This window comes from Mesoplodon mirus (genome assembly GCF_964341445.2).
Source record: "Mesoplodon mirus genome assembly, chromosome: 11".
NCBI lineage: Eukaryota > Metazoa > Chordata > Mammalia > Artiodactyla > Ziphiidae > Mesoplodon > Mesoplodon mirus.
The window spans coordinates 20,482,335-20,494,966 of record NC_138987.1 but is presented as its reverse complement, the minus strand read 5'-3'; the positions used below and the strand labels follow the sequence as shown (position 1 = coordinate 20,494,966).

Genomic DNA, 12,632 nt, shown 5'->3' with positions numbered 1-12,632 from the left:
TATTTTCTGCTTAAGAGAACTTGAATGCTTTTAGTGATGTCATGAAGTATCTTGGTCTTATTAAGTGCAATACACCTATAGACTTGGGGGAAAATGGTCTCCTCCTCCCCATTCTCTGACTTAATAGAAAAAATACTAGATTCATTTTGTTTATTCTTTTAGCAAATATTTATTGAGTTATAATAGTGAATCGATAAGGTTCCTGCTCTCTTTGAACTTACAGTCTAGTAGAAAAATAATAGTGAACATTTTTTGAGCATTGGCCATGTGCGAGGGGCTACTACAATATGTACCCTTCATGCATTTATCTTATCAGGGTTCTAGTCCAAAGTCTACCTCTATATCAATCAGGCATACACGTTTGAGCAGTTCACTTAATTACTTAAAACTTGCTTCCTCATACATAAAACAAAACTAGGTGAGCTCTTAAGAGCCCTTAGACGTCTAAAATTTGGTGAATCTATAATTTGGTGAATTTGGTGAATCTATAAAGAAAACATGGCCGTCTGACAGCCATATTCTTAGGATATGGTACCAGCCAAGATACGGTTCTTCTATTACACACAATCTTCCATCATCTTCCAAGATATAGATGAGCCAGTAAGAACTCTCCTAATAATACAGAACATTGCATTCAGTGTTCCTTAGGTCTATGTTTTTCCCCACCCCAATTTATCCCATTACTTGATCCCTATCCCCATCCATTTCAGAGATGGAAGAACATAATAGAATCAGGAGTCATATCGAAAACTGGAGCTCTGCCATCACGTAGGACAGCTTCCTAATCCCAATCAGCTTGCATTTTACACCAGGGAAGAAAATTGAGTAATCAATAATACTATTTAATCTCTTTAGAATACGTAAAATATGTCCTGGCAGTAACATTTTGCTTTTTGTCATAACATTACACAAAGCTAGCTATAAGAGTATAATATAGTCAGAATCTAAATAAAAACCAGGATAACAATTCTACTTCCTGTGCATCTTTTTTCTATTTAGATTTGATAGCTGAATGTGTTTAAGATTTATTTGCAGTAGGCAAATGGCTGATATTCTCTTAGCATAGTGATATGGACAGAAGTAGCAGTTGAAAAATGTTAAGAAAGAAGAGGATAGTTAATATAGATAAATGAGATGAAGTCAGTGCAAAATCAATGAGCCTAATGATTTTCTTTCTTTTTATTGAGGTATATACAGTTAATGTACAATATTATATGTTTCAGGTGTACAACTAATGATTCACAATTTTTAAAGGTTATAGTCCATTTACAGTTATTATAAAATATTGGCTATATTCCCTGTGTTGTACAATATATTCTTGTAGCTTATCTATTTTATACATAGTAGTTTGTACCTCTTAATCCCTAATGATTTGTAAAGCAAATTTCCACATTATCATCATTGGTTCACTTTTCCATTATACTCTGAAATGCATATTTAAGTTGTTCAAAGTTCAAAGGATAGTATGAAATTCTATGCATTTTGACTTTTGGAATTGTGTTGTTACAGTGCTAAAAATAAAGATTTTATCAGCTCATGATAAAGGATCTCATGCTGAGGTCAATGTGAAGATTAAAAAAGTCTTAAAATCCACCAAATTGAAAATTTTACGAGGAAAACGAACATTATATCCAGAGTCATGGACTAACAGAGGCTGCACTTGTCCAATCCTCAACCCTGGTGAGCATTAGTCTCTTCTAGCTTGTTACCTACCGTGTTTCTGCTGATTTGCTGCTTGTCCTACATTCTCTGAACCACAACCTAAATAAACTCAGCAAGAGTATCTCTCCTTTTCACCATCTGATCTAGGGAAAATCCAAATGGAATTCTTTGAACTGACATCAAAAAATTTTTTCTCTTTCACATGCTCTATAAAAGTAAAATATTTTAAAATCCAGCAATATAATATTTTCTGTCCTGAAAGAGAAGTCTCAGATTGGTTCCAGGTGTCAGTAGCAAGGAAAGCACTTTCATGAATTTATCTGCCAATAATACTGTATTGGAAAGCTAGGTCCTATTATGATGCCCTGGTTAGAACTTGCTCCCAAAAGGAAGTTCAAATGCAAAATTCCATCTGTGCAAATAATATTGAATTCATTTTTACTGTTGCATGAGAAGCATCTGTTTCTCCTGGATAGAAAACAACTCTCAAGTTCTCATCATCTTCTTTTTCATTAAATGATCTTTTGGTTTCAAATTAGAAACAGCAAAAATAAACAAACAACAACAAAACTACAGAATCTTAGAGAAACTTGGAGTGGAGGGAAATTTAAATTTAAGTTGGCAGGTGAAAGGAGGGAAATTTAAAACATTGTGGCAGACATAGAGGCAAGCAAGTAAGCATGGGATTCATACCTGTTCACTCTACAAGTACACTCCTCATACTGTGTCATAAGCCACTTATTTCTGTCTCCCTCATTAAATTTGAGGATGGGATTTAGATTTTTGACCATACTATCTCCAGGGCCTACCATTAGTACCCAAATAATAGTAACAAAGTACCCACAGAGTAAGTTCTAGTAAAACAAATAATATATTTTTTAATCTTCTATATTTCTCTGTTTACGAAGTTGCCAGCTGTGTCTTAATGGCACTGCTGAAACAGGTGCATAATTTGTGTTCTGGATCTAATTCTTTTCAAATTTAAGTCCAGGAAACCACAGTTATGTTAAGAAGTCATTTATGGTTTTTGGTTAATAAATTTGAGAGAAATAGATAACTGAGTGAGAGAAAGAGAAAGAGAGAGAAAAACTATCAATAAAATACTCCCCGCAACCTAAACGATCTACACAGTGATATAAAACTTTTGACTTTTGACCACTGACTAATCTCTCACACCCTTTTATACCTCTTCATATTTTATTTAAATTAATCTAAATTTTAATAAGGAAAATTTTAAAGACATTTTAAAATAAATATGTTTACAAAGAACAAATGAAGTAATCAGAATCTTGGATTTTGAATACCGGAGACGAGGAGTCATCAATTTAAGTTCTGTTTCCCGGGGCTCTTTCTATAAGCACTTTCTACTATCTTGGCAAAAGAAAAAAAAAAAAGAAAGAAAGAAATCCACTCAGTTTTTTAGTAAGACATTATAAACAAAAGCTTTGACAATCTGAGCCACCCTCCAGGAAGTGAATTATACTTCCTAATCAGATTTCTGCCAAATAGAGTAAAAGAATCAACTGAGTTCATCACAATTGAAAACATAAGCACAATTATTCAAAGAATTCTTGAAAACATGTTTATTCACTTTGATGAAAAGACTAGAACCTGCCAAAGCAAAACCAGACACTCTTTCATTTCACTTTGTTTTGCCATTTTACAAGTTCAATAGCTAAGGCCAAAGAAAGCTGATAAGAAAACTGAAACATTACACGCCAACATTTCCTTTGCTACTTTTGAAAAGGAGTAATCTAATTGGCATCCCTGCAAATTCATTCATTCCTACATTCATACATACATTTACTCATTCATCAATCGTATATTTTAGAACACCAAGACTAGCACTAAAGTATTATATTTTCTTTCTGTATGGATACAAAGTAAACTTTGCGCCCTCAAACTTATAGCAAGGTTGGGACTTCCCTGGTGGCGCAGTGGTTAAGAACCCGCCTGCCAATGCAGGGGACACGGGTTTGAGCCCTGGGCTGGGAAGATCCCCACATGCCGCAGAGCAACTAAGTCCACATGCCACAACTACTGAGCCTGCGCTCTAGAGCCTGTGAGCCACAACTACTGAGCCTGCGTGCCACAGCTTCTGCAGCCTGCGTGCCTAGAGCCTGTGCTCTGCAACAAAGAGAAGCCACCACAATGAGAAGCCCGCGCACCGCAACAAAGAGTAGGCCCCACTCACCGCAACTAGAGAAAGCCCGCGCACAGCAACAAAGACCCAACGCAGCCAAAAAATAAAAATAAATAAATAAAAACTTATAGCAAGGTAGATGTCAAAAGCATAGAGATAGGTAAATGCTAATAAGTGATACAACAGGTAACATTGTTTTCCATGCTAACTTTTGGCATGATGCTGTTCCTTAATTTATGGATTTATTCAGCATCATTTTTATTAGTTTAATTTATATTTATACTTCAAAGTAATGGCAAACTCCTATAATATTTGTTCTATTTATAGTTTTAAAGTAAATTCATTTAAAATACTAGACTTAACACTGAAAGTTTCCTAAAAATTGTTTATCATATTTTTAAATGAGGATTTTATTATTTTAGAGATGATACAAACAATATCAAGACAATGTTTTAACTAGTCTGTTAATTAAATATTGGGATTCTTTTTCATGAAGAAGCTAAGGTTACCCTTTAAAGAATTTAAATACCTTATAATCCATCTTACATATATATATATATGTATATATTTTAACAAAAATGAAACCATAAGTATATGCTTCATTCTGCAACCTACTTTATTCAGTTATTATCTTTACCTTCAGTTTTAATTTTCATATACTCTAATACTCAGATCATATTCCAGTTTCCCAACTGATCCCAAAATGATCTTTAGACGTGGTTTGTCCTTGCCAGTATTCAATCCAGAATCACACATTGTATCTAGTTTTTAAGTCCCTCAAGTACCTTTTATTCATGCAGTTTCTTTTTAGTATTGAAGAAATTATTATTGTTGAAGAAACCAGGCCAGGCGTCCTGTAGATTATCCTGCTTTCTATATTTGTCTGGTTGGTTCTTTGTGGTGTCAGTTAGCTTATCTCTCTACTTCCTATATTTCTTGTAATCATAAAGAAAAGATTGATAGACTCAAGATAAACATTTTGTCTAGAATTCATCATAGATATTGTTGTGTGCTTCATGTTAAATCACATCACAAGATATATAGTGATGACCCATCGTCAGGGTTGCTAAACTTGACTCTGGGGTTGGAGTGATTACAGTCTGATCTCTCCTTTGGGTTCCCTTTTGAGACTAGAAAACAATGAGTATGAGTTACTTAGTAACTAAGCAAACATCCAGTCCCCCATTAACTATTCAATTTAATGATTTTATCACCAATTGGCAATCCCTTCCTCGATGAATAATTTCATTAGAATTTGAGAAATGATGTTTTTCTAATTTCACCTAATTCCCTTCATTTATCAATTAACATTATTCTGTAAGAGGACTTTCTCTCCCAAGCTGGGCTATTAGGTTACCATGAAATATAGTTCCTATTATAAAAGCATGATAAATGCTAAATTCTTTCCTTTAATTTTCAATTTCCAATGTAAGGAATGGTTTTAACAACTGTCTCAAGATGACAAGTTAATTTTTCTCTGGATTTCTCTTTTTTGAGTATCACTTTGGAATTATGGATTTTTGTTGATTCAGTATGTTAACACACACAATTATTACATTCTTGGTGCTCAAATTATCACAACTTTGGCGAGTTATAACCCTCCCTTGCTGGTTCCTGTATCCTTTTAAAATGATTCCCATTAACCTTTGAAAGCTTCCTTACTTTTTTTAGCACAATAAGAAATCCCATGCTTACCTTGTATCTTCCTGCCCTGATCTAAAAAAAGCATTTCTGGGGCCTCCCTGGTGGCGCAGTGGTTGAGAGTCCGCCTGCCGATGCAGGGGATACGGGTTCGTGCCCCGGTCTGGGAGGATCCCATATGCCGCGGAGCGGCTGGGCCCGTGAGCCATGGCCGCTGAGCCTGTGCGTCCGGAGCCTGTGCTCCGCAACGGGAGAGGCCACAACAGTGAGAGGCCCGCGTACAGCAAAAAATAAAAAATAAAATAAATAAAAAAATAAAAAAAGCATTTCTTCAAGAAGCCTTGTTTAGTTTTGTTTTGTCTTTAGTGAGACCTGTTATTAGAGACATTATGTTTGTTACAGGTGTTCATTACCACTGGAATGACATTTTTAAGGCCATTTTAGTGAATGAATAAGACTATATATTAAACCATGATTTTAAATTGATATTTTCAATTGAATTTTAACATCTTGTGTTTTCCCTTAACTTGAGTTTTAAAGTATATGTCTCTTGATCTTACATAGGAAAGTTTTATTTTATAAATGTAATTACTTATTTGCTCTACCCTATAATATTAAAGAAAATTGTTTCAAAATACTAATATTGATATTACTACAGACATGTACTGAGGGAGATTATCACATTTCTTTTTTATTAATGTATGGATAATGAGATTGTCCTTTTGGATTTTTATGTTTGTTAGCCAAAATTTATACTTGAAGCCTGAAAAGAATTTTGAATTATAAAGTCAGCACTAGTCAGGTCTCATCTTTTTTTCAAGTATGACAAACAAACATTCTATATTCCAAAAACACATCGACTTTATATAGGAGATATGTGTTATTTTGTATAATCCATAGCTCTCTTCCAATACGTTTTCCCAAATGATTGTTTCACTTTTATAAAATCCTCCTTAATATACACTACTATACATAGTGTGTCTCCAAGAAATACTGAACTGTAGCAGCATGTTAAGTACCCACAGAATCCTCACTTCTTCACCATAGAGGGAAAGAGTAAAAGTTCAACAGTCAGACAGGCCTGAACTTGAGTCAGGGTGCACTGCTTACTGGGAAACACTGTTTCTCAATCTTGCCAAGCCTCTGTTTCCTCATTTGTAAAACAAGGAAAGAAGAAAGGTAATACCTACTTCATAGGGTTATTTTCAAGATTAAATGAGATAATACATTTAAAGCACTTAGCGCATGATAAATATTTACTAAGTGTCAGCTATTATTGCCTATGACTCCCTATTTCAACTATGAATTTATAAAACCATGGACCATGTATATATAAAACTGCTAAAGTCACATCTCTCCCTTCAATAAACTATGATACTACATAGTCCCTAATTTTGTTCTCTTTCAGGTTTGGAGTACCTTGTAGCAGGACATGAGGATGTAAGAACAGGCAAACTAGTCGTGAATATGAAAAGTTTTGTCCAGCACTGGAAACCATCTCTTGGAAGAAAAGTCATGGATATTTTGAAAAGAGAGTGCAAGTAGCAGAAAAGGTGTATAGCACATAATGGCAATTCTCTATGTACAAAACACAAACTTAATGGAAAGGAGACCTCAAAGATGAAACTGGAAATTTTTTTTAGTGCCAAAATATATAGAAATGTTCCAATGCATGGCCCTTGTCTACCCTATCTCTTTTGGGCCCACGTTTAAATACAGTTTGTTTCATAAAGTGGAATGAAAAATCCAATACCGATACCTATTTTCTATAGGACTGATTCTGAAATTCATAATTATTAAGAATATTTTAATAGCAGTAAGATATTTAGCAGTAATCCATTAAGGGCAATGCACGTAACAAGGACTCCTCCCATCTTCAGATATGTTACTTACATTTGTGCTACTTGAAGTAATTAATGAGATTTTACGGAATCCCCAACCCTACTATCAGAAAAGGTGTTTCTTAAAAAGAGCCTTCTCTTGCGTGATGTGTGTGAACTTGTGGTCTGTGGGGTGTTAAATGGAACCTCTCCACGTGTATATAGTATTTCATTGTATAAAGCACTTTACTACCTACCACTTGTGTTGTGAAAGTTTGAAGACTGCCGTTGACAGAAAAAAAAAAAAAAGAAGAAAAGGGCACGTAAGAAAACCTGCTGAAACAGAAGCACTATCATTACGTGTGGAAAAAAAGTGACCACATAATGGAAGTTGTACTCTTTAAACTTGAACACTTGAGAGTAACTATGTGAAGATGCAACCTGAAAGGAGAATATGTTTGCATGAAGTCTCAGCTTTGGGATAGAGGTTAGATTCCACAGATACCGGCCATGATGAAACTTTTAAAAAAACTGAACAAGAAGAGACTCTAAGAGAAAGGAGTCATAAGTGTAGAAAATGCTTGGATAAAGAGAAAATGGACTTTAAATTTTAAAAAGCCCATTTATTTGCAATGCACTTGTATACACTTCAAAAATTATTGTAGACACAATTTGTTTTATTTTTGTGTTTAGTATTTAAACCTGAATATGGAAACAGTTTCCTCCTTGTCTTTATTAACAGTATATGGTATTCTATTCACTCATTTTTTGACTCAATGTATGTGATAGTTCACCAAATTACAGTTTTTCATTATTATTTCTCTTCTGTACTCATGCATAACCACTATACATATCGTTTCTTCTGTACTTGAATATATAAAACATGAACCACAGTGCCATAAGATTAACTTCACATACAGCACATATTTTTCCTGAGGTCCTGTGGACTTGCAAAAAATATATATATATTGCTCTGTTAATTTTTTATATTTCATATATGTAATAAAGGAATATGATCTCCTGATTTTTGCCTCATTTCCTGATCAACTCTTTCACTGATGCTAAAGATTACTTTCTCTTAATGAGGGAACTCAAATCTAATTCCTTAAACTAAGAAAATCAAATAAGGACCTGATATTTCTACTCTTATATTCTGGCGTTTGGGGATGAAGTGGAAGCTAATTCAGATGGGTTTACTTTCTGTAGCTGTTGGACGTGAACTTTTTCATCAGATGCATTGCATTTTTTTATATTACATTTACTTTTTAACTAATTTAAAAAGTAATAAAAGTTCACTGTTGAAAATACAGAAAACCATAATGAGAAAAAAAATTCCAACAATCGTGATAATAGCTGTTAGCAGTTTAGTGTAGATGCTGCTAGACTACTTTGTATGCATATACATACCTCTTATAGAATTGGAATTATACTATACATACTCTTATGAAGTCTGCTTTTGTAACCTGTAGCATATCTCTTAGTTTCTTACCTATTCCTATCTTATCCTCGTAGATGGAATGCTATCTAGTGGACATCATTTACAAGCAACTGATAAAACATGGTGGTAAGTACATCATACCAAGAAAAATATTTTAAATATGTCAGATACAGGATTTTCTTAAGTTTCAAAATTGCCAGGTTACCTTCTTTTCCATTTCACTTTATATAAAATAGCTATTACACATTAAAAAGAAGAATATAAATAATGTCTATTTTTTAAAAGAGTAGAAAGATGCCCACAATATAGTATTCAGTGAAAGAAAATGACAGGACAATACTTACAGTATTAGCTCCCACCCCCAAAACACATTTATAATAATATAGCATCTCAAAAGTTCTGACAGATAGATTATAGTAGTATTTACCCCTGCAGGGGAAAGAGAATTCTCACCTTTTATTTTGCATATGTCTACATCGCTTGACTTTCTTTCACTGGTCACATACTGCTTTTGTAATTTATTTTTTAAACACTTAAATTTTTTGTTTTGTTTTGTTTTGTTTTTGGCTGTGTTGGGTCTTCGCTGCTGCGCATGGGCTTTTCTCTAGTTGCGGCGAGCGGGGGCTGCTCTTCATTGCGGTGTGCGGGCTTCTCACTGTGGTGGCTTCTCTTGTTGCGGAGCACGGGCTCTAAGTGTGTGGGCTTCAGTAGTTGTGGCTCACGGGCTCTAGAGCACAGGCTCAGTAGTTGTGGTGCACGGGCTTAGTTGTTCCGCGGCATGTGGGATCTTCCTGGACCAGGGATTGAACCCGTGTCCCCTGTGTTGGCAGGTGGATTCTCAACCACTGCGCCACCAGGGAAGCCCTAAACACTTAAAATTTAATCAACTGTTTTTAAAGTATGTTCAAGCAAAATCATAGCTGAAAGTTTAATTTAGCTAGTTTACCAAATTGCTGGGCCCCTATATGGTTTTCCAGTCTTTTTGATTAGAATCTTCATTAGGTGCTCTTTCAACACCTTTTCTGGCAACATTCCAAAACATAGGTCACTGTTATAATCATTTTTTAATGTTTTGATTCTCAAATCATTTGCAGCCCTTTCATTGCAGTTTTAATTTCCTACGAGCATTATTGGCTTCCAAAGTGAAAAAAAAAAAAAGGAAAGAGAAAAATAGAAGAAACCTCATGTTCCTCTTTGTAAAAGTAAACAACAAAATGAAATGTGAGCAAGCCGCCCCCTGACCCCACTCCCATTCCATCATTCCATCATTCTGCCACACTTCTGTATACTTTCTCACCCTTGGCATCTTTTAAAATCACCATCACAGTACCAAGGCAACAGAATCACATAAAACTTCCATCTATGCCTTCAGATGAACATGAATACTTCCTTCACGAGCTAGTGGGAAAGTCGCTGCCCCCAGAGCTTTATTCACTGTACTGTTGGGCTTTATTAGCCAGCAGATTAGTTGCATAATCTCCACATACCTATGTGTATAATTTGTCTGAGGTCAACCCAGTCTATGCCTTCTTATTACATCACTTTCCCCATAGAGGAATGTTACTAATATTTGGTATTTGATGCAATGGAAATTCTCAATCACAAGATAATCTTTTAATAGTGAGGTCAAATCTGTAGGGATATGATGGCGAGTCCAAAAAGCAGTGTGCATCTGGCTATATTAAACAGAGAGCAAGGCCTGTTACGGGTAAACATAGTCCTTTGAGATACTTCGGGTTCTTGCAGAACAAGTCCCTTTCTAAATGATTAGAGAGTTATCAACTCTGAAGGGTGGGGAAAAAAAACCTTGAAAATTCCTTGTGCTGGCTGTCCCTTTGCCACTGCTCTGGAATGCCTGAGAACAAGGAGCACGAACACCGCCTTGGCTGTTGAGAGTTTTGTCAGAGGCCCCAGGACTGAATTGCCTTTGTGTTCATTGTTTCAATGAGAAGCAGTCCCCTAACCTAACTTTATCAAAGAGCCAAATTACTCACGATTTATTTCCCACAGTTTGGAAGGAAAATATTTATGAACAACCTCAAGTTTGCAAGGGAGATTGGTATGATAAAAATGGAATAGAAGCAAAAGGGTGTGTGCCTTGCATGACGGGTTTTTTTTTAAATCTCTCAGAGGATGATTTGTCTGAGAATACTTTTTGAAAAATGATGCCCTTGTTCCTGCTTTCCTACACTTGCGCCAAAGGGATTTAAACATTTCTCTACTTTTTGGGCATTACTGACTGTGTTTGAGACCTGCAATATTTTAAATGACAAATTCTCAGCTTTATTATTAGTCAACTCACATAGGGTCAATGACCCAAAAAAGCAGAATACTGGTGAGAGAGAAAGAAATATGCACTGGGCCAAAGAGATAGTTCCAGAATTGAGAAGCATGTTCTGTTAAGAGAGAGTTTTAGTAAATGCTGAACACATCTCTAGTTTCTTACTATGTAGTCACAGGTGGGTGGCTGTGTTCCAAAGTGTGATCATTAATAATGAGTCAATTTAGAAATCCAGAGCTCTCCAAGATTTACTGGGGATGATCAAATCATAGTGCACTTATCTGAATAGAGGGGAATGGCAGCCAGGCAGGGAAACTTGCTTTCCAGAAAGAAAAATAACCACTGTCAGCAAATTTTCACAGTGTGAACAACATGGTCCACCCAGAGACTCCCTGGACACACCCTCCTCAGCCAGGGTACCATCAAGGATTTCAAACTTGGTGAATAAAAACTAAAAAAGATAATATACCAGTAGCAATCAATAATTAAGAAGGCACTTTTCTAAATGTTTTACATGTGTTATTCGTATTTGATCCTCTTAAGCACACGTAAAGGACATGCTATTATTACCTCCATTTCTCAGATAAGGAAACTGAGGCACAGAGAGACTAAATTGTCCAAGGACACTCAGCTAATAATTGTGACACCTGGGTTTGAACCCAAGCATTCTAATTCCCAGAGTCCATATTTCAACCACTAAAAGGGGATCCTAGCATTCAGAAAGGAATTCATGTGAGATGATGCCAACTGCACCATTTTCTCCATTGGCCATTTCACTTATTTATTTATTATTTATTTATTTATTGAAGTATAGTTGATTTACAATGTTGTGTTAGTTTCTGATGTACAGTGAAGTGACTCAGTTATACATATATATACATTCTTTTTCATATTCCCCTATGGTTTATTATAGGATATTGAATATAGTTCCCTGTGCTATACAATAAGACCTTGTTGTTTATCCATTCTATATATAATAGTTTGCATCTGCTAGTCCCATACTCCCAATCCGACCCTCCCCCACCCCCCTCCTCCTTGGCAACCACAAGTCTGTTCTCTGTGTCTGTGGGTCTGTTTCTCTTTCATAGATAAGTTCATTTGTGTCATGTTTTAGACTCCACATGGCTGTTTCTCTTAGATCATAGTTGAGGGAAGAACACTGAAGGTCAGCATTTCTCCCAGTTTTCCTTCTCTGTACTCCAGATTATAATGTATCCCATTATTCCACCTTGCGATTACATAATTTTCTACTATCTTTCTCATTATTACATTGCCATTAGAGTAAAACTGTTTACCATAATTTACACTAAGATGAAATAATGAGTCCATTTTTATCTTTGCTCTTTTCCTCCTGATGTGATTTTCTGAGATCTATTTAGGCATAAGGCCCACTTTTGCATTCATCAGTAATGTCCCTGAATAAGCTACTATACAATTTAATAGCATTTCAATCAGTTCTCTCAGCTCTAAATTTTGCTGTGTAGAGCAATTCTGCTTGTAAGATAAATGAGAAGGAATTACACCAGAAAGACACAAGGAAACGGAAAAAAATAGAGAACGTAGGCACTTGTCAACCAAGGAGAGAGAGCAAGAGGCAAGAAAGAAGGGGTAAAGATATAAGAGAATAAAGGAAAGCAACAGCTGGAA

General features: G+C 35.4%; 1 protein-coding gene across 3 annotated transcripts in view; it reads left to right on the top strand.

Moving 5' to 3' along the window:
• Positions 1-8,290, top strand: part of NTN4 (netrin 4) — a 118,298-nt gene extending 110,008 nt beyond the window's left edge. For 2 of the 3 annotated variants that reach the window (XM_082635659.1, XM_082635658.1), the window contains exons 9-10: positions 1,510-1,680; positions 6,855-8,290. In XM_082635659.1, the coding sequence (XP_082491785.1) occupies positions 1,510-1,680; positions 6,855-6,991 (308 nt within the window). In that variant the 3' untranslated portion in view covers positions 6,992-8,290. The remainder of the gene's footprint in view (positions 1-1,509; positions 1,681-6,854) is intronic. The other variant, XM_082635660.1, reaches the window with a different exon arrangement.
• Positions 8,291-12,632: the final 4,342 nt, after the last annotated feature.